The sequence below is a fragment of the Rhipicephalus microplus genome, chromosome 7 (assembly GCF_043290135.1).
Source record: "Rhipicephalus microplus isolate Deutch F79 chromosome 7, USDA_Rmic, whole genome shotgun sequence".
NCBI classification, from domain to species: Eukaryota; Metazoa; Arthropoda; class Arachnida; order Ixodida; family Ixodidae; genus Rhipicephalus; species Rhipicephalus microplus.
In genome coordinates, this window is record NC_134706.1 from 16,101,562 (window position 1) to 16,129,254 (window position 27,693).

General features: G+C 43.6%; 1 protein-coding gene across 2 annotated transcripts in view; it reads right to left on the bottom strand.

Moving 5' to 3' along the window:
• Positions 1–1,400: 1,400 nt before the first annotated feature.
• LOC119183246 (uncharacterized) overlaps positions 1,401–27,693 on the bottom strand; it is a 28,596-nt gene continuing 2,303 nt past the window's right edge. The window contains exons 2-15 of one of the 2 annotated variants that reach the window (XM_075868760.1): positions 27,215–27,381; positions 26,071–26,184; positions 23,371–23,466; positions 19,900–20,136; positions 17,929–18,013; positions 17,031–17,186; positions 15,377–15,768; positions 14,054–14,665; positions 11,975–12,065; positions 11,245–11,412; positions 9,844–10,026; positions 5,586–5,721; positions 5,167–5,237; positions 1,401–3,669 (exon numbers count right to left, since the gene is read on the bottom strand). In XM_075868760.1, coding sequence (XP_075724875.1) covers positions 3,382–3,669; positions 5,167–5,237; positions 5,586–5,721; positions 9,844–10,026; positions 11,245–11,412; positions 11,975–12,065; positions 14,054–14,665; positions 15,377–15,768; positions 17,031–17,186; positions 17,929–18,013; positions 19,900–20,136; positions 23,371–23,466; positions 26,071–26,184; positions 27,215–27,381 — 2,796 coding nt within the window. In that variant the 3' untranslated portion in view covers positions 1,401–3,381. Of the gene's footprint in view, positions 3,670–5,166; positions 5,238–5,542; positions 5,722–9,843; positions 10,027–11,244; positions 11,413–11,974; positions 12,066–14,053; positions 14,666–15,376; positions 15,769–17,030; positions 17,187–17,928; positions 18,014–19,899; positions 20,137–23,370; positions 23,467–26,070; positions 26,185–27,214; positions 27,382–27,693 lie in introns of both variants that reach the window. The other variant, XM_075868761.1, reaches the window with a different exon arrangement.

Here is a 27,693-nt window from a genome sequence, read left to right on the forward strand (position 1 = left end):
AGCCTCCTTCCCAGATTCCTTTCCATTTTTAGAATAGAAGCTCCCTCAAGGTTGATTTTAATGTCGTCACAGTGCTCTGCAAGAGGCTCTTTTTAACATGAGGCTCTTTTTAAACTGCAGCAAGAGCCATTTAAACAGGTCTTCTACTCTGTGAGACAGATTTCTGTCGAAATGTTTGCTTTCATTTCTTGCGTGTGGGAGAGAGCAGGCGTAACTCCACTTTTGCATGGCCAGCTTTCTACTCGGAAGTCAGCGGAAGCTTGGATTTGACCAGAAGTAAACGCCATTTCATCCTCTTTGCTAACATTCTTTGCCATCATTATGTCGAAAAGCTCACTTGCCTAACATTTTAAAATAACTCCTAACTCCTTTAAAATGATGAGTCAACCAACACTTGTAGTTAAAATCGCTACTGCTTGAGTACTGTGTCACATACTGTATAACCCTTGCTTTCACAATAAAAAAGGCTTGTGCCATCAACCGGCAAATTGATATAAAAGTAAAAAGGAAAACAAGCAGAATCTTCTTTGGGAGTTGTTTCAGTGACGAGTAAGCATAAAATCCTATCGCACGTTGTGGCCTTTCCCAAATGTGAATCTTGGGCAGCACTGGTGTGGCTTCTTTCATCTTCTCTCCAGTGTTTGTCAGCATCTAGAATAGCCCCGACAGGCACCTCCCGCATCCACAGCAACACGAGTTTGGCTTTAGACATGCACGAATTCTGAATAACATAAAACATTCCATGTTAACTTTACACCGCATCTAAGAGAGAGATACGTATTACAAAAGTACCACAAAATTTAACAAAGCCTTCATAAGAAGTCCTCGCTTTTCACAATTTTTTTGCACAGCAGGTACATATTTATATGGTTTACATATACTATTACCATTCTGCTTGCGTGGTTGGATAGCCCAGAGGTTAAGAGACTGACCTTCAAAGCCTGCACCTGAGTTTGGAACCTGACCCCGGCAAAATAAAAGAACTATCGTTGCCTGTTTATAAGTTTGAAGCGATGACTGCCTTGCACGACCGAAGGGCTGACCGTTTTCTAGTTGAGTCAAATAGAAATCAGTGCTTAGCTACTTATTTAAAACCTGATCACTGAATTACACAAAACATCCCAAACAAGCCAAAGAACACTTTCCGAACAGAATTAACCTTATAATTTTACATTTCATGGCCAATATTGACTGCATTTGATATATTATGGGCAGTACCAGTGCACACACTGACGGGAAGAAGAAAAGAGGCACAAGCGCTGGTACTGCCCATAATGTATCACCAACTTGCCCAACTATCAGTCCTGCATTTAATGCCACCGAAAAGAACATATTTGAACAATGGTTGCACCTTGTGAAAAAAAAAAGTCTACCGTAACCACAATAGACACTGCCAAAAGTAAAACAAGAAACTGTAGATATTTATTCTCACAATTTCCATTGCTAAAAAAGTTTTTTACAAAAGCCAGCCTTCGTGAATTGCAGAACTTGCTGAATCTTGTAATAAAACCTCTGCTTTTGTCTGAAGGACATTTGTAGAGCTGGACCATACATAAAACAATAATGTAACCTCCGGCAGATAAAATTACGACTCTTATTAAATTTGTATTTTTCAAAACAACACACTGCAGAAAATACAACAAAACAGAAATACACTGAAAATGCAGCAAAAATGTTAACGAGCAGTGCATGCCTTTTTGTACATGTCCATCACACCACCCTTTTGCTGTAATCAAGTGAATAGGATCACAGGTACAAAACAAAAGTGTTCAACTTCAGAGCACTGTTCCATGATAAGTGGACCACAAACTCTCCTATCTAGGATTCAAAAAATTTTAACATGACTGCATCAACTCCCGTGCCTTCAATGAAAACTACTTATAAAAACGGCAAGAGTTTCTTAAGGCACTTATGACAATCTACATGTGTACATACAGATATACATTGCATGCATTGATTCAAACTGAGTTTCAAATGAGAGCAAGCATAACATACAATGAGACTAGAAGCATAGATTGGGTTTGACATAATTTTATCTAAACCAGCATGCTCACATAAAGACAGACTAGGATACGTATAATACAGGCATCACACAGTCACTTTTGATCGCTCCTAATATCTATTCAATTTCTCGACTGTGATTTGCTCCTTCAAGCCAAGCTGCAGAAGGGAACCAATCACAGTAGGAGGAGATTCAGTACCAATCAGGCTTAATTGCGATCAGTGCAGCATCTTATAAGACAATACATTTACCAATCTTCATACTTGTATGAAAATAGTATGAAAATAGTAGTACTGTCCTTTTAATCCCGTCACACCAACGTGTCTAGCAACAATCATTATCTTTTAATGCAATATGAGCAAGCTCTTTTTCTCTTTCTTTTTTTTTCAGAACAAACAGAGGCTATGAACCAAAATTACTTGCAACGTATAAAACAACATCAACTCAACATTGACAATGAAACCAGTTTGACATATCGAGAACTAAAAAAACTTATGCGCGATAAACATGCAGTAAATGGGCATCTTAGATGGAACAACTACACTTATGATTGATTTTGCACTTGAATTCCGCAAACGTAATCATCTCCCAGTAAATGACGCTCCTGTTAAACAAAGCATACTTTATTGGACCCTCAGGTACTGTTCAGAAAGAGCCAATTACTGTTATTTGTTTTACAGCTTAAGCTATAACGGACTTATTCCAACAGCCTATTCCAAACTGCCTACCACACCACAGCAGCCACTGAAAATCTACAAACAGAAAAAAAAATCTCCATTCCTGGCAAAATCAAACACCGGCATTTTTCATGAGCAGCTAGGAACAGCCTCTCTTCATGGCCCAGCTAGATTAACTAATGCGTATGTGTGATCATGGGCATAAAAATGCAGTCGAATTGAACTAACAAACCACAACACTTTGTGCAGCCTTTTATATCTCCCCACTAATCTATGTTCACCGCGGTTGAAGACGTAGAAGCCACACCGCATTGAACAGTTAGCTTCGCTTCTTCGATTGTTACAGTTATGCAGTGAAATTTCCAACACCAGCACGAAATTGCACAAAATGCTTAAAGAGGTCTATGACTTGCGAGAATTGCACATAGCAATGACTACACTCTAAAAAACAATTGCATCCACTGGAGTGTATTTTTTGTTGCAGGCGATAAGTGTCGACCTCACATGGCCTTCCTTCCTTAAACGCCATTAGGATGCTACTTTCAGGTCAAGGATGACATGCGCACACTGGCAGTGTTAAACAGTGTTCTTGATACGAACGTACTGAGTGCACATTTTACAAAAAAGAACACGCAAGTGAGCGACATGCAGTGGAACTGCTTTTAGAGTGCGACAGTTGAGAGGATCAGCGACTACGCCAGACTATCGACGCAAGTCCGGGGCCGTTACTCTCCTGTACAATTTGATGAACCTCTTGCATTTGCCTTGTGGCGCGGTGTAGTTGAAGCTGAGAAACGCGTGCTCCAAGAACGTCATGATGCCCTGCACGCACTGGGAGTACTCCAACTGGAGGAGCCAGAAGGATGCGAAGAGCGCGCAGAGGCCCCCGAGCAGTGAAGACGCCGAGAACAGACGGGAACCGTTGACAAACAGGTCAACGCTCTCGCAGTCACGCGTGACGAGGCAGGGCGTTGTCAGGGCGTGGTCCTCCTGTCAAGAAGCAGAAGTGGCCCATCAGAATTTATGCCTTCTTGCCTCCTGCTGCGATTTCATTTTCGGAAAACTGCGGCAACAGCGCGCAGGTTGTTTTAATGTAAGCTAGGTAGCATTTTTAACAGTACTTGACATCAAATAGTTTTTTTTTTAAGGAGACACAAAACTGAAGAACACTTTTTCTCTTGTTAGTTCGAATAATCTGTCACAATTCTAAGATCAGTACTCTTGTCGCAAGCAGACGCTTGGTAAAACCAAGGGGGGGGGGGGGGGTTGAGTTGATTTATTTGCCCTTTTTACACCAAAAGAAAAAAAAAGATCGCGAGACACGGGGGAGAGAGTCCGAACAACCTCGCTAGCGCAAACAACGGCGTTGCGGTCTTATATAGGCTTGGAGCGGCCCAACACATGAGGGTATGGTTCCCAACCTAGGTGCGAGTCTTAAAGGGGGAGTGCAAATACTGCCGAAATTCCGCGTCATCAAAACTAGCGAAATCTTTTCCGTCAGAAGAACTGGCGCATGTCTTCTTGAGACACCAGTGAAAATAGGGGACAAAGAAGCTGGCTGCCACAAAAGCGTGGGTAAAAGCTTTGCTACGTTAATAGATTCAAAACGCTTCTCGCCTTTTTTACGCCTTTATTGCCTTTAATCTATTGCTGCGTTAGCCACGTGCCCTTGGTGCTAGTAGATTGCTTTCGCGTCACTGTGACAGCGGTTTCGTGTGCGGCGGCTGCACTCGCGCCTTCAAAACTAAGTCTCTATCTCTTTCTCTTTTTTTTTTTTGCTATCTATGCCCGCAACTGCCTCAGCTTTGTTTGCAGCCTTTGCGGAAAGCAGCGTCACTTTGACTAGTCGAGCGTTGGGCGCGAGCACACTTTTGGAGTTCTCTCATTCTACGTCGTCGCCAAACATGATCGTGCCAAGAGCGACCCCTGTTTCGTCCACGGCGGTTGAGGCAAACCACAACCACACGGGTAGGAGACAGTGCGTCTGCTGGTCACGCACGTAGTACTTTTGAAGGTTTGCTCACCCTGCTATCGGGCTTCATTCGACAGTTTCGGTAATAAAGTTCATATCACTCGCCACAATGAGGAAAATTTCCGAACATCTGAATTTTGCCACACAGTGGAATTCGGCTGGAGAGTTTCGCGAATTCGTATCTGCCAGTTTCGCATCACTGCGATTGGTTCACAAAAAAATTGAATTGGTTCGCAAAAAACGTCTAGAGCGGATGGGCCTGCATTTTTGTCAATGCGGCCAGATGGAAACAGCATAGAAATTTCTATTTCCAGGAGATTTTTACGTCAACCGTACAAATGCAAGAAATGGTCGAAATCCGAGAGTCTTCCGGATAGTCCGGGATACTTGGCAGGTAAAGATCAGTAAAGATAGGCTCAGGAGGTCATTCATCCTTAAGTTCGTTTCACAATGCCACTAAACTTCGACACGTGACAAAGCCTTTGAATGAGGTCAACGGCAAAATGCCGACCTACCGTGACCAAGACGGAATACAGGTTCTCCCCGCATCTCTTGGCAATGGAGTCCAACACCACAAGAACAACATCTGCAATGACAGAGGACAATATATTACTAAAAGAACTGTGGTTAAACGATTTAGAAGATGTGCAATGTAAGTACAGCAGTGTCTCGATAGTCAGCAGCTCTAGCCAAAATGACGATGCAACTGCTTCAAATTTGATTCGTTTTATATTTCGCTGTTGCACCCCCACACGAATTTTTCGGCAAATGAAACTCATTAGGTGGAATATACTTTGTGAGGCGCTTTGGCCATGTGTGAGAAACCAGATGACAAGCAACGCGTGAGGAAAGCCCTCGGGGGTTTTAAAGAAAGAAACCGAAGTTAATTACTTGCAGTAAACACTGTAACTGTAGCAACACTGTCTGAGTGTACCATTGCCTGGCTGAGAAATGGCCTTGATCTCATCGCTTGTGCCCCAGTTCATCAGCACCAGGAACATCTTCTTGATGCCTCTCTCAAAGCAGGCAACAATGTCCCTCTTCCAGAGGACCCTGAACTCCCGAAGCAGCTGAAAAGGAGTAATAACAGCAAACAGTTAAGCCCCACAGCAAAGCGCTTCCTTTTTTTTTTTTTTTTGTTAATTTGTGTTGAGCCATTGCACCAGCTCGCAGGCAGGAGTCCGATAGTGCACACTGTTTAAAAATGCGTCTAAAGTACAAATTTTTTCACAAAATACACAGCCAGTACGGTTACTATTGCATTGCTTATAACGACAAATTAAAAGTGACAAGCAAGCATCGCATCACGAACTTCAACATGCTTTCTACGTTAAAATCACCAATGAAATTATTTTGCAGCCGCCATGACCAGGAATCGAACTCGCGTCTCAGCAGTGCGATGAAATTGGTCGCCAAAGTGCCAGGGAAAGTATTGGCTCTCTCAAAGGCCGATGAAACTTTCAGCATTTGCAAGTTGGCGAGCTCAGTCACGACAGAAGTATTGTAAAATGCGACTCGAGGTGTGTGAAATTGGACAAGCACTAATATGTAGTACATGCCAAAGATTCAGGAGTGTCGGAGGTAGTACTTTAAAAAAAATTGAGCTGGGTATGTGAATGGCGGAAGAAGCACTTTAATACCAATGAAGAGGTTCTTAAATGCCGTGATTACTTTCAGGACCATTGTCGAAATTTTCCACAACACCGATTCGGATCTTACAAATCAAAACAGGATGCTCAAGAAAGAGTGCTCTCTGAACCACTTTTGGAAGGCGAGTTCAGTTAACCATACAGATCTCCTGTTAGAGAGGTGGCTCTGAGCAAGTGTGCTGCTCAGCAAATGCTAGTAAGATACTTCATTTTGATATCATACAGTCAATTTTTCCATGGCGCACCTACCAACACTGACACTAGCTTGAAGTCTGGCAGGAGTACAAGTTTTGGTAACGCAGAAGGTGGGCTAGTTGTGATGACTTCAGGCACCGAATATTCCAAAATGGGTGCTTGTGCGCCCCAAATGCAGCCACAGTGCCGAGCGACCGTGGAAACGTCACAATTTCTTGCACGAGCACGTGACGAGAAGCTCATACCATGTTGTGACGTCACTACCTTGTACGTCACTAATTAAAACTAGCTTTTAGAAACACATTGTAATTATTTCTCCAGGTTGCACTCATGCTTAGCAGGACATTTTTGAGGCTTTTGAGGACTTGGAATTTTATTGGATGCATAAAAACGACAAGTAAACATTTTCGTGTCAGCTGTTACGACGCGCGCCTCCGACGACGTTACGAAGGGCGCTACGAATCTCACCGCTGCAACCACTGTTTCGAAAGACGGCGACGCCAACACGGTCCCGAAGGCGCCACTGCTTCGAACTCCGCAGGGAAGGTCACCAGCCGTTTGGTAGCGTAGGTTTCTCAGCTCGCGACTGCTTCTGCGCTGAGCTGATAGACGAGCGGACGAGACGACGCTGAGTTAAACAAGGTTTATGTACAGCATATATACAAATTCGGCACTGGCGCCGACAGAGACGCGAAGAGCCGAGCTCTTCTCTCTAACACATAGCTCTACTCTCAAATGGGTCTGCTGTCAAAGGGGTCTGCTAACACATAGCTCAACTCTCTATCACATAGCTCAACTGCGACACACATGTCTGCTCTCACATAGGACTGCTGTCAAAGGGGTCTGCTCTCGACGCGCCGCAGGGCTTCTTTTATATGCACCGGGTCCACCCCAGCTGTCCAACCAAAAGCGCCGCTGGTCGTGAGGTCAGACTCCTCCAATGGGGGTCGCCGCTGGGCCGCGTCATTCTTTCTCATCGAATCTGGAGAGGCTGCGCTGCAGGTGGCTGCACCCAAGGACGAGTGACGTCGCCGCGCATTGCGTCGGACCCGCCAGACAGGAAGACGCCGGTTGTTTACTCGACAGGCTCGCGGGCTGAGCTGACTCACTGCACGTGCGCGCCAGAAAGGCGCCGTCGCATGATGACGCCGTCGAGTTGTTCGCGTCAGGCGGGCTCGCGTGCTGGCCTTGACACAGATTTCCTTTTTCCGCGGCATGGACGTTCGCTGCGGACTCGCTGGCATAACACAGCATTCCTTCAATCTGGATGTTCCATTTGGCGATCTGGCAGTTGATGAACCGTCAGTTCGGCAGCATTTCTAATGAAGAAACACACTGAATGTGGTGTTTTTGAGGCAGGTGAACACTTATAAAAACTTGTGGAACTGTGTCCATTTATGTGTACAGATTAAAAATAGATATCCTTGCAGTGTTCAACATCTTGCAGAATGCATTAAATGATAGGCATGTAAAAGTTAGTTTTGAGATAAAATATGCAAACATTAAGACAGCATTTTGCTTTAAAAGGTCTAAATTGCAATTTTTCATCTAGTTAGCAAATCTAACTTCAGTAGTGAGATGACATGAGAGTGATCTTGGAAGTTTTCAGCTCACACTGATGCATTTTAAAGGGGTCATGACATGGTCACCCGACAGTTGACAGTTTTGGCTGAAAAACAAAGGTAGAGGGTCAAATATGCTTGTACACGTGTGAAAACTGGACTGCAAAAGGTTATTTTAGTCCAAAATAACCTGCAAAAGTAATCACGTGTGCACTCCACACACCGCCAGCGATCGACATTTTGCCATGGCGTGCGTGACACCACAAGCCGTAAGGAGCAGTGCCGTCGTCTGCTGCCTCACAGCATCTTCAGCATGCAGTCAGTGTGACTGTGGCGAGTGTTGCTTGCCGCGTGGTTCACACGTATCAGAGTGCTAAAAGTGTTGCGGCGTCGTTACCGGTACCATCGCTACGTCGTGGGCCCCATCATCACCTCACGACTTGGGTAGTGGTTGATAGAGAAGTACAAGTGGCGACAACGTCGTGCGTGCTGTACATCTTGATTTCAACCCCATCGTCACCAGCTCGAGCGACGAAGAGCGCGTTGAAGACAAGGCGAACCAAGATTCCAACGACCTTTGCGTTGTGGTAGACATTGCAGGCAGCTTTCCGCAAGGATAATTAGTTTATTTCAAAGGTGCCAGGTTGACAAGCGAGCTTGGGACACGGGCGTCTGTTGATGCAGCCTTCGAGAGCAAGTGTTACTTTGCGCAGTGGAATTAATAAAGCGTGCAGTTTTTTTTTTTTTTGGCTGGCATACGTGCGTGCATGACTTTCGGTGCTGAACATAATATAAATGAGTGGTCGTAACAATGCTGCACGTTGGGATTGTTGTTTTTTCATCGGCTGTTGCGTGCGGCATATGGAAACATTAGCCGAAGCGAACGGCATGTCAGTGCGACACTAGGGTTACTCACATTGTACGTTTTGGCCGAATATTTGCTTGAACACGGTCGATTGCATTCAGTGCCGGTTAAAAAGTAGACAGCGACACGCTTAAGTAACTATGGCACTGCCTGCGAGAAGTTTCAATAAATATATATCCGTAGCAGTAAATGGCATACAGGTTGCACATTCACAGGTAACTTTTGACCTCTGACAGAGTGACAAAAATTGTTTGCTGTAAGTATCAGCGCTACATTAGTGATGCTATTGCATTGTTTCTACCGCTGCAAGTCATTTAGATCCAGAAGCAAGTTGAACAACGCAGAAAAAGCTCGATTGCAAGTGCAGCTGACGATGGACCACGATCGTTGTCCGGAATACAAACCATTCGGCAGCTCGCCCAGCAAGCGGTTCGTTACGTCACAACTAGCGAGTGGACAAGTCATGCCGACTCTCGGGCCGCACGCTCATTGATAAAAATATTGAATTATGAATTAATCGCTCGATCGAATGCACTAAAATTTTGCAAGCTTGTCAGTGAACATACAAAGATCAACCCACAGAAGATAGATTATGGTCAAAAATTGGGTGTCACTACCCCTTTAAACTGTGAATAAAATGGTTCCGTTTAGGAGAATGAATTCACGATTACAGTCAAACCTCATTACAACGAACGTGGAATTAACCAAATGTCGATTATAACAAAGTAAATGCAAAATAGTCTTGAGATAGATAGGGTGTCAGGAGTGAATATTTATAACAAATTTTTGGATGTAACAAACTCATTTTTGTGTAAGATGCAACGTTGTTACAATGACGTTTGGGTGTATAAGAAGTCGTATCATCTTCGGGGGTGTGGCGTCCCAAAACAACGACACATGTTTACAAAAAGTTTAACTCACGGCTGACTCTTCTCTGAAGATGGGAAATTTCAAAACGACTTCCTCCACTGACATTTCATGGATGATGCTGTGCCTCTCGATGGCAAGCTTTCGCTTGTGACCATCCACACTCTCTGGAGCAGCGTCGGCCTCGCCTTGTGGATGTGCTTTGTCTTTGTACTCTAATAGCTCTTCACCAATCCGCTAAAAATGCAAAAAGAAAAGAAATATGTTAAAAAGACTCAATCAAATAGGTTGTGTGTGAAACTCTGCATTCCTTCCTTATTGAAGCACTAAAGCAACAAGAAAAGTGCGCAAGTTATTCATGTAAGTACATCACGTGGTGCAACGCACGGACGAAGTTTTCCATTTCTGCCACAAGCTATCCAAGGGCATGAAAAGGTGCGCTGGACAAGGAGACAAAAGCAAGAGGTCACCATGAAGAATTGCAAGCTATGCATCAAGTAACTTTATTTTCTGTCACATGTGAGTATAAGCACTTCGTCATAAAGGTGCAAGGAGAGATTACACTGTCAAGAAATAAAACTATTTCAATGAGCCTCAAAACCACACAGAGGTTGAGAAGTACTTTGGTTTGGGCTAGCTGGTTCATAGTACTCACTTAGAAAGGGCAGCACAAAAACACGGGGAAAAAAAAGATATGTCTTCCTTTTCCCCGTGTTTTTGCGCTGCCCTTTATAAGTGAGTGTAGAGATTGAAATCGAAAGGGACCGTGTACCGCTTAGAAAAATGTTTCTGATTGTGGCGCGAATGAGAAGATCGTTCATCACGTCAGTGGCAACGAGCGAGATTTTGTCTCATAAAAAGTAATTATAATTTTAACTTGATGTTGAAAGTCGACAAAAGATGACCGCTAGCGTCATTTAACAGCGATGTGATCAGTCTACTGATAGGACAAAAAATACTTGGAAGTACACTCATTTTGCTCAAGAACAAATATGTATAACTTGAAACTGTATTTTACGCACTTGAGGCAGCTTTAGGTTGCGTCAGGCTAACTTTTGCTTTTTTTTTCTCTTGTGTGTTCAAATAGGCACCAGGTGGCGCTGCCAGCAGTGTGTTTGCTTGCCTGCATGCCTGCCTGCAAACGGCTAAGAAATGCGAGCACCGCGTCCGCCACCGCTCATAAAAACAACAAAGAAATGTACGTGCCCTAAGCGATCAATAAGGTGTTTGTTGTATTGATAAACAAAATTAGATGAAGCCTGCGAAAACCTCACACGGTTTCAGTTTTCGACTTTTCCCGCCAGTATAATTGCCATTGCCTCCACCAATCAACATTACAATGCTTCTGGCATAAAATGTGTTGGTGCTCACAGTGAAAAACGCTCCCCAAAACAGGCCCTCTGCCAGTCGTTTCCCATTTAAAACAATAGCATGAACCTGACATGTCTAGCTTACCAGAGGCCGGAAAACACGCTGCGAGTCCATGCTGTGGTCCAGTCCTTGAGGCTCGCATGGTTTCTGAGACTCACATGGCTTCCGAGGCTCACGTCGTTTCGTGGGGACGTCTGCCAATTCAGCTTGATGCAGGCGGAGCTTTAGCGTTAGAGAATTCACCCAAAACTCCTGTGAGATCAAAACAGGCAAGATTTTGAAACCAGCCAAGGTTAGCCTACTGCCCCAAGTCAGAGGTCACTGATTGCGAAAACACCGACGCCATTCTTTAGTATGCCCACAGGCCTGTACAGAAACGCAGCAGTCTTGCATTTAAGTTCAACAACTTCCGGTCCACCACTGCGATCTTGCGACAGAGTGAATGTGATCTCGTGGTTTCAAACTAGACGTGAAAAGGGGACCTTAATTTGGTCCCCATGCTTGGCCATCTGACAATAATCCACTTATCAGTGTTCAGATTATCAAAGTTCCTAGTTCACAAATTAGCATTTCTAACTGCAATTCAGGTGCTTTTCACAAGGTAAGCAAATCTATGTTATAAGTGTTTTAAAATGAACTGCATGAAAGCAACCCAAGGGCGGAACACCTCTTTGAGTCAAGTAACATTACCCAGGCTTATAGCTTTGTTATATCGCTTAATTAAATTTAATAACAATGTCCTTTAAGTCACCATCTCAAGTTGACACATCTGCTCCCTTTATCCCCTATCCACTGTAACAAAACTTTATTTTACCTTTCCATTTTTTGTCTTGATGCTTGACAGGTGTGGATATTTATGTAACAGGCAAGCGACAGCTTCTTCGATTTGTTCTTTCTTTGGGTGCCTGGATAAAACGCAAAACAAACATGGCAACAAGGTCAATGAAGAACTGCAGCATTTAAAAAAACTAACGATAAGCAGAAGCTACGAGAAATCTCGCAGTAAAGGGCAAAGGAGTGATTTTAAGTCATTGTAATTCCCCATAAAGACCTTATGCGAGGAATGAAAGATTTAGCTCAAGGCCTGCACCAACTCGTTTTTGCAGACACATTGACCCCAACTCCTACTACTATTACTTGATTGGATCCCTTTGCGTGACATAAACAGTAGAGAAAACAAAACTAACAAATCCTCGAGCAAGACTATGTGGCAGCAAAGTGATTATCCACCAACTCCGCTCATAACCAATTATACACGAGTGCTTTGCAGTGTCATTTATGTCAGAAATTCTTTCGACAACCCACTGCATACCAATGCAGTCGGAAGCACTACTGAAATAATAGGTATTTACATATCAATGTCTAGAATTATTCTGAAGGCCTCATTACCACTTTACATAACCCATAAATAACAGGCATGGGCTAGAAGAGCCGTATAGGGCCCCCGTAAAGAAAAGCCTAGACCACTAACGTATTGAAGGACATTTAATACATGACCCTTACCATAACTCGTTGCTTGACTGGCTACGCAAAACTGTGCGTGTACCTCTAAAAGTTATAATTATGCCTCAAAGCAAGATTTCAAACTAAACATATGTATTGGGTGATTGCAGGTTGAACTATGAGGCTTTCTGTGGCTGTACCTACTAAACCGTATATCATCTTGGTAATATTCCACTAATTGTACCTGATTAACCATATGTCGACTGCTAATATTATGCTAATTGTACTTTATGACATACACACTGTAACCTTTCTCTTGCTCCTCCTTCTGTTAAACAAATTGCTTTCAAAAGCTCTGAGCGGCCAAAGCTAGAGTATCCAAATGTAGTTTTATATGTGAAGCGTCTTATGATTGAGCTCAATCCGGTGAGTGGCGAGACCACCCTTACGGCACAAAAGCGACCCTCCCTCTTTCCTCGCAACCCTGCCGCAGAAGAGCGTAGCTTATGCTTGCTCTGCGCTCTCTCCTTTAGACATCTCTCCCAGCGGAGTTTACTGCCCCGCAACGCATGTCTGTCCCCTCCTCCTCTCATACACTCCCCCCTCTCTCCTTGCAACACCGAAGCAGGCAGCGTCTGCTACCCCGACTTTCTTGATTGAAAAAGCCGACTGCTCGCGCAGCGCCACCGTTCACTGGCCACCCCTTATACGCAGGTATTGGATCCTGACCTCCAAGGTAGTACCGGTGGGAGACTGCATTGTTAAACGACGAAAATTCGCAGCACAAGCTAACTAAAAACAGAGTGCAGGCCTCTGCATCCAGTCGGAGTCTTCTGCCTCTTGTTGCCCATTAGCAGCAATTGGCATGTTGCAGTAGGAAACATGGGTCCATCACTGCGTACTTTTGCGCCTGCCCAGGTTTCTCGCCTGTACAATGCCGCTCCGGCCAGGGTAAGCAATGGAGTGCGCTGCTTCCCGTTTACACACGGTTTCCTACAGCGGGAAACGGTGTAATTCATTTTAGACCCACTGGAATAACTTTACCAACGCCCTGGGGTCTGTTCAGAACCAGGCAACATGATTTATTCTGCTTAGGCGTTACTACAATAAACGTACTGGCATTAAAAGTGAAGATTAAATTACTTGATTACCCCTTGCATAAGAAAAGCCAGCAACATTTTGCCTGCCATATATCCTAAAAAATCTATACCCTCTGGCAATTGTTTTTTTTTTATGTGCATGAGATGGCCTGCTCACTGAAGGTGCCGCCGTCATGGACCCAATAGTATTCAGGCAGCTCGTCGAAACCATCCCATAGTAACTAATATATTCCGGTTAGCCCTTCATAACCGCCTCCTCAAGTGATGCCTCAAGAAGTGGCCTTTAAAGAAATGAATAAATTAATGAATAAATGAAGAAATGTATGAATGAACTTAGGTACAAGACTTACAAAGTTTTCTTGGAGAGTGCATTGAAGAGGCTGAAGACAATGTGCTGCTGCATCGTAGAGCTGACCGGCACTTTCATGCAGAGCAACTCATCAAAAACGCCAAACGAAGGCAGCTCAAATTCCACATGCTCAGCTTCCTGTAGATCTTCTTCCACTTGTTCCATAGGCTTTGGACTTGGCACAAGAACCATGGGGTCAGGTACCTGCAAAAACACCTCTGCTTGTTCTGCAGGCTTTGAATCTGACACAAGAACCACACGCTCAGGTTCCTCCAAAGGTGCTTCTACTTGCTGTTTGGGCTTCGAGCTTGGTGCAGAAATGCATGAACTTGGTGCAAGAACCACGGGGTCAGGTTCCTGCAAAGACACCTCTGCTTGTTCTGCAGGCTTTGTACCTGGCACAAGAACCACAGGCTCAGGTTCCTCCAGAGGCACCTCCACTTGCTGCTCGGGCTTCGAGCTTGGTGCAGGAATCGCGCGGTCATGGTCGTCCATAGGATCGTCTGTTTGTTTTGTAGACTTCGAGCTTGGCGAAACCACAATGGGGTCAAGTCGATTCAAAGACACCTCTCCTCGCTGCTCTGGCTTTGAGCTTGGCTCATCCTCTTGAGGGCTTCATTAGATACAAAAGAGAAAAAAAAAAAAAAGAGAAGCCTTTTTCAAGTCAGACATCCAAAGAATGCTAAACATTTGTACTTCAGTTGCATAGAAACATGGGCATTTGTGCAAGATGTGCTATAATAAAGTAGCTTTATACTTGTAATTGAATAAGAAACAACGCATGCAGAAGTGTGCGTGCACATAGAACGAAATCTCGTGGTACAATCGATGCAAAGTGGTGAATTAAATGTAACAGAAGTAGTGACAAACGGTCTTGAGTGCCATTCTGTGCAATGCGTGAAATCTCATTCAACGTCGATGTCTGGCACACAGCAAAGGTTAAAGTGGTCCTAGAGATCAAACAGCAGTAAATTTATATGGAGAGGTGCTCTCACTTGTGCCGAATTCTTCTTTAATCTTGACAAAATCAATTAATAACTCAAAGTAATGGCTTGAAACCAGTCCCACTCACTGCAACCACTGTTAGCGAAGCTACTGTCAGATGCAACTAGAGAAGAAAGAAGCGGCCCCACGCATCTAATGAACGATTTACTCCAGTCAGCCTAGAACGTGCAAACATCCTTGAGTGCAATGACTTTCAAAGCGATAACGCAACTGTCGTCTAAACTGAACCAGACTGCACTTAATGTCACTACGTTAATCTAATCGAAGAACTAGGGTTAATCTATACAGTGGCAATAATTTTTTTTGTTTGGCATGGTACCTGACTTCCTCCACTGGTTCGTCAGAGCTGTCCCTTTCATCTGGAGAACCCAGACTACCCTGCTGTGCCATCAGTGCCTCGGAAGCTTTTTGATCAGTGCACATTCCAAGCGGGTCATACACGGTGAAGTCTTCCAGAACAGCGTCAGAATAGTCCGGATAATCCACCCATTCCACGTCTTCCAACTGTTCACTCTTCCACACACATTCCATTGGTTCTGACACAACGCAGAACTGTACGGAATTTGAAGGCGTGGCTCCCGAATCGCTGGAATTTTCGGCCTTGTGAGTAGACGTGTTTTTAGACTCGTTGAGTTCTTCCGCCTGGACTGGAGGGTCCTTACACCCGGACAAATCACCTGATGAATTCAATGGTGGCTCTTGACTGGCAAGCTGTGACAAGTAAAGAAATTATGTCGTTTCAACGAACAGACTGACCTGAGTGAATAGGCTAATGGAAGCCATGCCTTCAAACCTGTGGCTTTGTACCACTCGCTAGCAGAGACTGCACAAGGTAAATGATGAAGTAAATGGGCAGGTCGAGCACAAATAATTTTTCAAGTGCATTTTTACCGGGGTAAATTGAAAGAAATAACATAGATTATCAATTTCTCTCTTTTCAATGTTGAAATGCTGCATTCTTTTCCAGCTACCAGCCTCAACTTTTGTAAAAAAAAACCTATTTTATCCCAGCCCAAGGCTGTGGTGCGTAAAGTCAAGCACTCAAAAGGACGCAATCACAAAATATCTGTCATATCAATACACTATCCCTTTCTTGAATTTTATAAGAGCAGTTCAAAAGGCCCAATTTTTGTCATCCTGCAACTTCGTTTTCTATGCTGCCATGGTGCCAGGCTCCCGTGCTTCATTATCCAAAAACAATCTCGGCACCTCTTTCTTATTCCGTACTGCCACCCTCCCCCACCAACCACCACCACCACATGCACAAGGCGATGTAGTTCTTTCCCAGGTAATATGGCCAGCAACTGATGATTCATCCATCGCAGTGTAGCCAATGACTCTCATGCCAGAATGCCTACCACAGTTGAAAGCGCTTCCTCTTAAAAAATTCTTGCCATGTTTGGGTTATGCGATGTTGCGCGTGCATTGCGTCAAGTTAAAACGAAGCTGGTGGGAGCCAGATCATGTGCACGAAACCATGGTCGCTAATTGATGAAGACAGCAACGTGGACTGCACCGCCTTGGTATGGTCACCAGCAAATGCTGTTTTCGCTCTTGTGCGATGCACATTTACAGAGCATCATGTCCGGCACCGAATCAATGACAGCTTGATGCCTTTTAACAATGCACATGTTGGCCGAAACAACAAAACATGCCTGAATTATCTGATTTTCCTCTAATTAATTCACTCAAAGTAATCAGCTATTACACTTTTCAGTAATATTTAGGGTATCACATGCCCGAACCACAATATCAGGCATGCTGTAGAAGAGGATCGCACAACTCAGGGGCTTACAGCATTTCGCCTTTATCAAAGTGCAGCCACCACGGCAGTGACCGAAACCATGAGCTTTCGGTCAACAGCCGAGCACCGTAGCACAGAGGAAGACGGCTAGGCAACATAGTACTTTCTGCTTCACGCAACTCTAACGCTGCCACTTTGTGCTGGTAACTTCACCACTCTATGTACTCACCGCTAGCTCTGTATGGGCGTAGGCATGCTCGTCGTCATCAGGGACCAGCTCTGTCTCGAGTCCCAGCGTTCTTCGTGCTTTGACTACAGCAGCAGCGGCCACAAGCTTCTTGCGTGCGGTTTTGAACCTGCTTCTCAGGGCAATCGACCAATGGCACTGTGACAGCGAGAGGCAAGCAGATACAGCGTTGCCTCTATTTTCATACAATGAAGCAAGACATCGAGGAGCACTCCTGCCGTCACCTTTCCACAGCAACGGTGGATCGCGGACTATTCCGCAGTGCAAGTGACTTGCTGTATTCACACGCAAGAATGACACCGCGTAAAAGCTCGCTCACACATTTTGGTCATAGTCTAAGAAAGAGAGAGAGATCAAAGTCTAACTTTTAGCAACCTGGCAAAGTTGTTCAAGATGCTACAGTTTCCAAACAATTGCAGAGGTGGCAGGTTTTTTGTTTCCAGTCATCACAGTCAAAAACTATTTCTTGGCATCTTTTACATTTTTAAACGTCTCCAGAAATAACCATACTTAGGAAAGTGAAGGACTTGACCAGGGCTAAACCAGACCGTCTGCCAAACATTGCAAGCACAGAGGATCGTGCTGACGCTCGCCCGAGAGTTAAGCAAACCAGAACATTCGCCACTTCTCAGAGAGAAGCCACCAGGTCCAGTCAAACTTCATAATCACGACATCAAACAAGCCTCACTTCTTATAGAAATGTATTCTTCAACATAAATTTCTTAAGTTGTCGTCTAGCTTCATCCAACTGCGAACATTTGTGCTTTTCTTCCGAGCGCTTTATAAGTTTTGGCAATGCAGGTGAAAAATTGTAGTTTTCAAATGTGCCAGGATGTTGAAAAGCCATACAGTCAGAAACTACCATGTGAAAATGTCTCACCCTGTTGTACCTTCCCTCAATCACGTGGGGGTACTTTGCCACCAGCGAGTCAAGTACCTTTTTGTACAGCCTCGATGTTGGATATCTGCAAGAAAGAGATTTCGAGACCTCGCGCTATGAATGACAGCAATAATATTTGAAGCAAACACAACTTCATCTATTACCCATATTAGCTTCTTTAAATACAGTAGAACATTCTATAAGCAATGTTGGATTGAATACAAAAATATTGCCAGAGTCAACAGCAGACTTTTTTTCAGGCACCTGATCATGGAAATGCCTTCGCAGCCCTTACACGTGTCAGAGCCAACACGTAAGCACTTCTGAGTCTGCCAATGCTGAAACGCTTCTTTCTCCAAATTTTCATGCTCTCTGGTAGGATAATTGATGACTAACAGCCATAGTACCAGCGGCGGTAATGACGATACCCTCTACCTGATGCCACAAATGAAGCTTCTGTTCAGTAATATCAAAGTGTAACTAGCTATTATTCACTAATTACTTTTATAAAGCTGAACCCCTTTAGAAGGGACACTGTTATAACAGACATTGGGATTGGGTATAAGAGACACAGGTGCACCAGTACTGAAAGTTGGTTCGAAAATCAGAACACGGTATCAGGCTTAAAAGAGACACCTTATATAAGGGACAAGCACTGGTCATTGCCACTTATTGCCAGAATTCAATTGTAAACCTCAATTCAATTTCAATTTAGATGTCTGCACCACCACTGGGCAGATTTAGTTATCATACTCACTTCACTTTAAAGGGGTGATGCCACAAGTTTGCAGCTTGCGCATTCTTTGCTGCCAGCGTTTCTTATAGCGCCAGGAATAATGATACACGCACCATCGCGTATTCTCACTAAATAATTTAGTATTGCCTCGTTTATGTGGACAACGTTTGGTTTAGGTTTCTGGGTGCCGAGTCGGGCAGCGACGTAGCAGTGTAGGTGGCTTGATCATGTGATCACACAAGACTGTGACGCACGTCGTTCTGATTATACGCTGATGGCGCATGCACCGCAAGTCAGCTGAAAACACCGCGAGTGTGGCATTAAATTGAGGAAGGACACACAAGTTAGGTAAGAATCGTTAATTTGATTTTATATGTGGGGTTTAACGTCCCAAAACCACCATATGATTATGAGAGACGCCGTAGTGGAGGGCTCCGGAAATTTCGACCACCTGGGGTTCTTTAACGTGCACCCAAATCTGAGCACACGAGCCTACAACATTTCCGCCTCCATCGAAAATGCAGCCGCCGCAGCCGAGATTCGAACCCGCGACCTGCGGGTCAGCCGCCGAGTACCTTAGCCACTAGACCACCGCGGCGGGGCAGGTAAGAATCGTTGTTAAACAGAGACACCCATAAGGGTGTTTTTTAATCGGCTTACAGCCAATCGTTGGGAGAACTATTTTATTTTTCTACAACAAGCAAGTTACCCTTTCACAATACTAAAATCACTATGCTTGACACAAGAATGCACGTAATAAGCGAAAAAAAAAAGTGTGAAAAAAAAATGTAGCTGGCAACACCACATTGAAGATTCTGCAAAAATCACCATAATGACATTATAAATTTTCACAGCGTCTGCTGGTACCTACATAGACCCTAATTGGTAAATGTGAAAGGCGTCGCCTTCAGGAAGGGAAAAAGAGTGGTGCAGAGACTCTACATACCAAGTTTCCAAAAATTTCCTCAAGCCAATGCTGACAAAATATGAAAAATACACTTTGAAATACGCGATATGTGTAGGGATCAAGACATGAAATCTAGACACGAATCGTTTACCTCCATTTTTTCTTCTATAACTAAAGCTATGACGATGAAATCGACAACATTCCAGCTGTCAGAATACAATATTAAAACCTATATCGATTCCTCAATAAACTTTAGTGTCTCTAAGCCATGTAGTTTAAATCATGCCCTGCAAAAAAAAAAAAACGCTAAAAAAAGTGACTCACTCACAGGGTCATCCTGTAGCAAGCCTTGAAGAGCACAGAGATGATGTGCGTCCGGACCTTCCTGGTGATTGGCCGCTTTCTCTGCAGGAAGAGGTCGCACCAGCCACCGAAGGAAGGAGGCAGCACAAACTTGAGATGGTCTTTTTTGTCCCGCGTTACTGCGGGAGTGATATCCACACTAGCTTCCGTGATGCTGAATGGCTGCGTGGCACACCATGCGTCTTGCGTTCGTGTGACGTTCCTGCACAGCACAAGAGCGAACAGCCGATAAGAGAGCAGCAAAACTAGAAGGATGCTTGAACTTCGACTCCGAAAGTTAAACACGATAGAGCAGCTAGGCCTCGTTAACGTCGGCATCTCAATTGCTAGTCTGGCTTGATTTGTCGGTGCACACCTCAACTGTGTCGCAAGGAAAAATGAATGTGTGCGCACGTGACTTCGTCCATTTCAAACTACACGGTAGTATGGTTTGTTAATTTTAGGTTCCGGTATCGAATCCCGGCTGCGGCGGCTGCATTTCTGATGGAGGCGGAAATGTTGTAGGCCCGTGTGCTTAGATTTGGGTGCACGCTAAAGAACCCCAGGTGGTCGAAATTTCCGGAGCCCTCCACTACGGTGTCTCTCATAATCATAGGGTGGTTTTGGGACGTTAAACCCCACATATCCATCTATCTTTGTTGATTTTAAACTATACATAACGCCTGCTCCTCACAAATTGATGTAGTACCCACTATGCGTCCATAAGGCTCGGTATGCTTTATTGATGCTGTTGCTGATAATCAAGTGTACCTTAGCGATTTGTATTCGGTGAGACGAAACTACCATAGGTTGCGCAATCATAACACCTAGTGGGATTTCACACCTCCGCCACGCAATATTGGATTCATTAAGGGGGTAGGATGGGGCAAATAGGTCATCTTGGTGTAATGATTGATTGATTTGTGGGGTTTAACGTCCCAAAACCACCATATGATTACACCATCTTGGTGTAAACTTTATATTGCAGAAATTTTTTCATATCTTATTCTGAAATTTTGCATGCAATAAGAAAAAAGGTCTTGTTATTGTTTCGTATTTAAGGAGCACGGACATTAAATTCACTCATGCCAAGATTTTTGCGTCAACGAGTAGCTATAGACTCCGTACCAGCGATTCGTGACGTAAAGTGCAACTGAGGAATGTATATCACTTTCATTGATTCATATCACTGGTATCTAGCACGACTCAAAACAGCCGGCAATCCCACCATTTCTAGCGCTGGGAGCACTACCAGTGGCGTGACCTCACGGCCACCTCCCAGTGGCGTCAGCCTCAGCTGCTCCGCAAACATTTCGTCTGCTAGGCGGAAACATTCAGACATGCCTTGTCACCTGCATTGTTGTCGTCGCCGTACAAAGTGTCGACTCGAGTTGAATACCCGAGTCTGGAGCTTGGAATCCCCGAGATTCACGACGTTGCGAATTATTTTTGCTTCTGTCGACCCTTTACAGAACGACTTCAAAATGGATACCATTCCAAGCAGTACTGAGGAGGTTCCCAAGGATGCCATGTACGCTCGTGCGTCTCAGTTAGCTATATTGGTGTGTTTTGGCGTGCACGGCATTCAGGTATAGGCAAAGGGGTCAATAGAATCTCGCTATCGGGAAGGAGCATCAGCGAAAAAATAGAATACGTTCCCTGCTTTCCAGGTTCTTCTTTGCGCCTCCAGATGGCCCCACCTATCCAGTCTGTCGCGGTTGCGGCAGCAGTAACCCAGTATTACGCGGATGCAAAGAAGTCTACGGATGAACTAAAACACTATAACAATACCTGCGTGTTACTTGCTAGCAATGGTATCTTGTCTAAATGCTGTTCCACTTTGATAGCTTGTGGTCGTGTTGGCGTGAAAAGACACCCGCATTGCGCTTTTTCCACGCTTAGAACGAGACGAGTGCAACTCACCCGCAACTCCTAACGGTTCCCTGACATGCTGATTGACATGCATACTTTTAATCATGCTCTTTTCTTTTGCTGTTCTTTTATAGGTGGTTTTCATCTTGGTGTGTTCGCGAAATCATTCAAAGCGGTGCATCGATGATCAGACGTGACGAGCGAGTGAGTATCCAGGCTTCGGCGCCATTCAGCGCCACGATAAGAACACTCGCATCGTAGACGTCATCGCTACTAGCGTGCGTCACTCGGGATGGTATGTGTGGAAAGTAGTATCAGACCGAACACGTAGCACTAGTGTCCATGTCGCAGGGCACTCCATTTTCATTAAACTCTGGTATGCTACTTGCCGTTGAAATAAAATAACTACCACAGGGTGGATTTGATTCAAATTTGGCCAAGATGATCTGTGCACACCGAGCAATCACAGGAAGGGCACATCTCGATTCTGAAATTTGATGTCAGTGCTTTATTAAGCCAAATTTTATACTAGAGTGTATGTGTAAATGTGTTTTTTCTCGAAAACAAAAAACTACAAATGCGAAATCTAGCATGCTAATTCCACAGGCTCACACAAATATCTGACAAGAAAAAAAATATTGTGCGCACATGTCACATGCCACAAGACACACTTTCCAATTAATCATTTTTTAAATTACATTTTACACAGTTTTCAAAAGGTTAAGTTCGACTATTTGGAATGGATTTAAGTATAAAGTGAGAAACCTTTAGCGCAATTGTTTTTCAGATAGTTTTCCAAACAAAGCACATCAAATTTGGACAATTTTCAAAAACAAGCACATGAGAAAAATGTGTCTATATGTTTTTAAACACACATGAATAGTTTTCACAACATAAAACCAATGAATACACTACAAAAGCATGGGCTTTGTAAATTTGCAATTTGCTCATGAAAATGACAGGAAATGAATATATTGAACCAATCTAGCCATATTTATTATAAACAATACATACAATGAGAAATTATGATAGAAAACAAGTAAACAAGGCCTAACATTTGTTATGAGGCATGGTTTCTCGCACCATTTTTAATTACCTTTGAGTGCTCCTCCGCAATTGCCGTTGCACGATTTCTCTCTTCAGAGTGTGCATCATTCTTTAGTAATGAAATAAAAAAACGCTTTTTTGGCAATCTGTCAAAACATACTTCTTAAGGAGGCTCCGCACAGCACAGAGCATTTGTACAGGGCCTTTTTTCTTTTTTTTGAAACAGATTCACGCACCAGCATACCTCTGTTGCGGACCATCTGCTTGCCACACTGCTTGTCTTTGGTATGATTACTACACTAACAGAAAATTTTTATAACCTATTTGCATCTATCTAAATCTATTTGCTCACAATCGATAGAACTGACGCCAGGGCATCTGTGAAATGAGCTCTCCAATGGTATCGTGTTCGAAATGAGATAGAATGCTACTCTGACGTAAAGGTTTTTGAGTAATCGATTCCCGAGTTAAGAGGTTGGGTTTTACATACAACGCTCTAAGTGCACAACCTTTATGGCAGAACTCCAATTGTACTCACGCAGCCATGCACCCAGGACTGCCACAACCGCCAAATGGCACGGTCTGGACAGCAGCGTCTGAGCAGCGCACAGTCTCGCTAGGAATTTCGATGACGCTGTAAAAAAAGGTCAGCAGAGAAAAATGTTTTCTTTTACCGTGGAGGCAGAACATTGCGCCACAGAGCATGAGCATTGCCATTCTTCTAGCAGCAGTGTATAAAGAAAATGAGGCCTCAGCCAAAGCACTTCGTCTTTCTTTATAGTGACCGCGACATCGACCTATAAGTGGCAGAAATTATTTTCAATGCACATAATCAAGAATGCGATTCATGTCTGCATCTAATACAGTAGCTAGCAGAAGACACGGGCAGATAGTACAGCTGAACGAGCAACTGCACTGCCACGTATACAAGGTACACTTGTTTCTTAATGCACGCTCTCTTGTAACTCTAGTGAATGAAATTTCAAACATATGGGCAGCATGTCCTCCATTAGCGGTCTACACGAAATAGGCGATCACAAAATAATTCATGCAGTTTTTTCTTTTTTCCCTGTCAAACATTACACCGATCGCAAAACAATCCGCTTATACGTTAAAGGAGGCTATGTTGCTATGAATAGCGAATTAGAAGCATTCTACGAATCATTCGTATCGGGCTTTGAAAATCGCTCGATGAAACAAAACTTGTCGCTCTTCCAGAACAAGCTGTCTAATCTTGTTACGCAACATATACCAACAGCCGTACTCCGGCCAAATTGCAACCAACCATGGTTCACCAACACATCTCAGCTATACTTCGGCCAAACTTCAACTCCTGAGATACGAAGCTGAACGCACCTACTTGGTCGCTATTCAACAACATGAATATTCATTTTCTCATTCAGATCTACCTCGCATGCTTAATAGCAACCCCCGAAAATTCTGGCAGGTCATCAACCCCAATTCATCCTCTGGTATCACAATTTCTAAAAGACTGTGAAGTTTTATCCGACATAGATTGCCAATGTGTTTAACTGCGGTGCCGCATCTGTTTTCACAATTGAACTGCCCATGCCTCGCCATGCATTTTCTGTTCCTGTATTGCCTTCAATGCCTGATGTACATTTTTCACTAGTCGAAATATCTGCACTGATTGACAAACACAAATTATCCTCATCAGCCGGTGTTGATGAAGTCACTTCGACGTTATTGAAAAACACCAAGTGCATATCTCCCATGTACCTAACTCTGCTGTTCTCGCAATCATTATCATCAGGCACCCTTCCAGACGAGTGGAAAAAGAGCAAGGTCGTTCCAGTCTACAAATCAGGTAACCGTGAATCACCATTGAACTATCGCCCCATATTCATCACTAGTATACATTGCAAAATCATGGAACACGTCATATTTTCACAGGTTATCAATTTTTTTTACAGTAATAACTTTTTCCATACGTCACAGCATGGCTTTCGTAAGAACTTATCGCGTGAAACCCAACTAGCCTCATTTCTGCACGACCTCCACTCAAACCTTGATCATAACATTGTAACAGAACTCATTTTCCTTGACTTGGCGAAAGCATTTGATAAAGTACCTCACCAAAAATTAATATTAAAACTTTCTCACTTAAACTTGCAGCCTAACGTCCTAAATTGGAAAAAGAAATTTCTATGTAACCGATCACAATCTGTCATTATTAACAATACTGCTTCTGAATTTCTACCAGTCATGCCAGGCGTTTCCCAGGGCTTCGTTTTAGGTCCGCTGTTTATTTTAATATACATAAACGATATACCAACCTATGTATCATCTAACAATCGATTGTTTGCAGACGATTGCGTCCTTCATCGATCTATCATTAACAATCACGACCGCATCTCATTGCAGGATGACATAAATAACATTAAAAACTGGTGTGATCAGTGGATGGTGGTCTTGAATACAAATAAATGTAAGTCCATGTCGATTTCTCGCAAGACAAAATCGTAATCACATTACTTTCGCAATTGATGACACCGACATCGACCATGTCAACTCATACAAGTACCTAGGCATCACAATTACACATGATCTCAACTGGTGCTCCCATGTGACTAATATAACTTCATCTGCAAACAAAACTTTAGGAATTCACAAACGTAACCTTTGCAGTGCTCCTCAACCCATAAAACTACTCGCATATAAAACAGTGGTCCGGCCTAAGCTTGAGTATGAATCGCCCATATAAAATCCTCATCAGAACTACCTCAACGACGCCATGGAGTCCGTGCAGAGTCGCGGAGTTAGGTATATTCATTCATCATTCTCATACGACATCAGTGTTTCATCTTTAAAAGCAGATTCTGGATCGGAATCTATGGCTCATCGCCGCTGTATCGCGAGCTTATCATTACATCACAAGTTCTACAACAGTTCACTTCGTCGCACACCTTACATTTCACCTTCTTCGCGCATTCCAGTGCGCATTGGCCATTCATATAACGTTGCTCGCCCAATTGCACCCACTGTCGCTTGCTCGTCATCATTTTTTCATCGCACAGTCAGAGACTGGAACGGCCTTCCTCACCACATCACTTTTATCGCCACCTCAACTGCCTTCACGGACACATCAACAAGAGTATTTTGTGAACAGGCTCTGTAATTTTTTTTCCTGTTTGTATTCTATACCCCACCCTTTATGTAACACCCCTGTGGGGTCTTTAAGGTAAAATGAATGAATGAACGAATATGGTCAGCTCACAACACTGGTTCAGGTGTCTCCATGGAACCACTGCTGGCTTCTTGAATTTCAGCTTCACATGCTTGCACCGAAACTTCCCTTTGTTCTTTGGCTAAAGGTGGCTCTGTTACAGGACTGCAAATTTCAAAAGAAATTTTTCATGTACAGAATTAAAAGGCCCGTTCTGCGAAATAAACTGCAGAGTGACAGACAGCAAGTGCACTTTTTTTTCACATGACGTATGACAATATTTAACTGCTTCACAGAAATAGCTTGACAGCCAGCCCTCACCTTTTTCACATGCATCCAAGTACTAAGGTCACTGGATAGATGTGTAAACACACTTCATGTGTTTGAACAATTAATCTCGCAGGTAAGGACGCATTGTAAGCAGTACTTCAATCACAAGACCGAAAAACGCTTTGATTAATCTTGCCAAAGGTATTGGTTAGACAGAACTCCTGCACATGGGATCTGAAGAGCTGCAGAGGAAATGTTTAAAATATTCGAAAAAAACAAAATGTCGCTACATTTACACTGAACCAAGCACAGTAGATAGTACCCCATCGGCCTACTTAAGAAAACTTATTTCCCCACACAAGCGGCGGCATGACGTCTTTCCATGCAAGACAATGACCCTTAAATTAAACACTGTGTAAAACATATTTGTTGCGTCATTAGTGACCACAATATTCAAAAATATTTGAAGAAGACATCTGTCTACATTTGCCGTTTAGCTCGGTTTTAGCATTGCAATAGCAGCTGCACGTGTTGCTTCCCAAGAAACTTCCGATCGCTTCAGTTACCGCTCTTAATGTCGAAGCAAAAAGCTAGTTTTTTTATGTTGTGGTAGAGTAAAAAAAACTTTTTTTTTGCTTTCAGGGAAAAGGAAGGCACCTGAAGTGAAGGACTAGATTTTATAATGCTGTGTGGAGCCTAGAAGAGAATGTATTTGAAATATATGGCGAATCACAGAGAGAAAAGCATCGAAAATGAGCGGGCTAAGGCTCTTTTCGATTCCCCGCCCATGCTAACTAGGCTGTGTCAGTGCACAAAACTCGAAGCCGTCCGGGACCCATGCTTGTCAACAGCCAAAAGGTTTATATAGGGCACCATGACTCAGCAGTATGTTGGATAAAAATAGCTGACGTGAAACAATACTAACAGATTTCGCAGACAAGGGGGTGCAACACTCCGACCAGCAGTAGCCACAGCTGGATTGCACAGCGCTGAAGCCTTCCTTGAGATGACGCGTAGTTTTGCTTTGTTAGGAATTTTCTCTCCAGGTACAAGGTCCACGAAATCGTCCAGATCAGTGTCAAACATCTGGACCTGTATGAGATGCAGGATTTTATTGAAAAAGAAAGGAAGTTCTAAAGCAAGGATACGTCATGATTCACACGACGTGGTATTACCACACATTATCATCAGTGAGCTGTCGAATCCCTCGCACTACACTTGAACCTCGCTATACATAAGACTGAAATAGTGAATTGTCAGTAATAATACAATAAATGCAAACACCTTAGGGAAAGCTTTTTTCAACGACATTTTCATACCCAAACAAAAAGTGCTAGTGCTGCAGCAATACCAGCTGTAATAAAGAAACATTTGGGTTGCATAAGGTTCAAAACTCAAACAGTG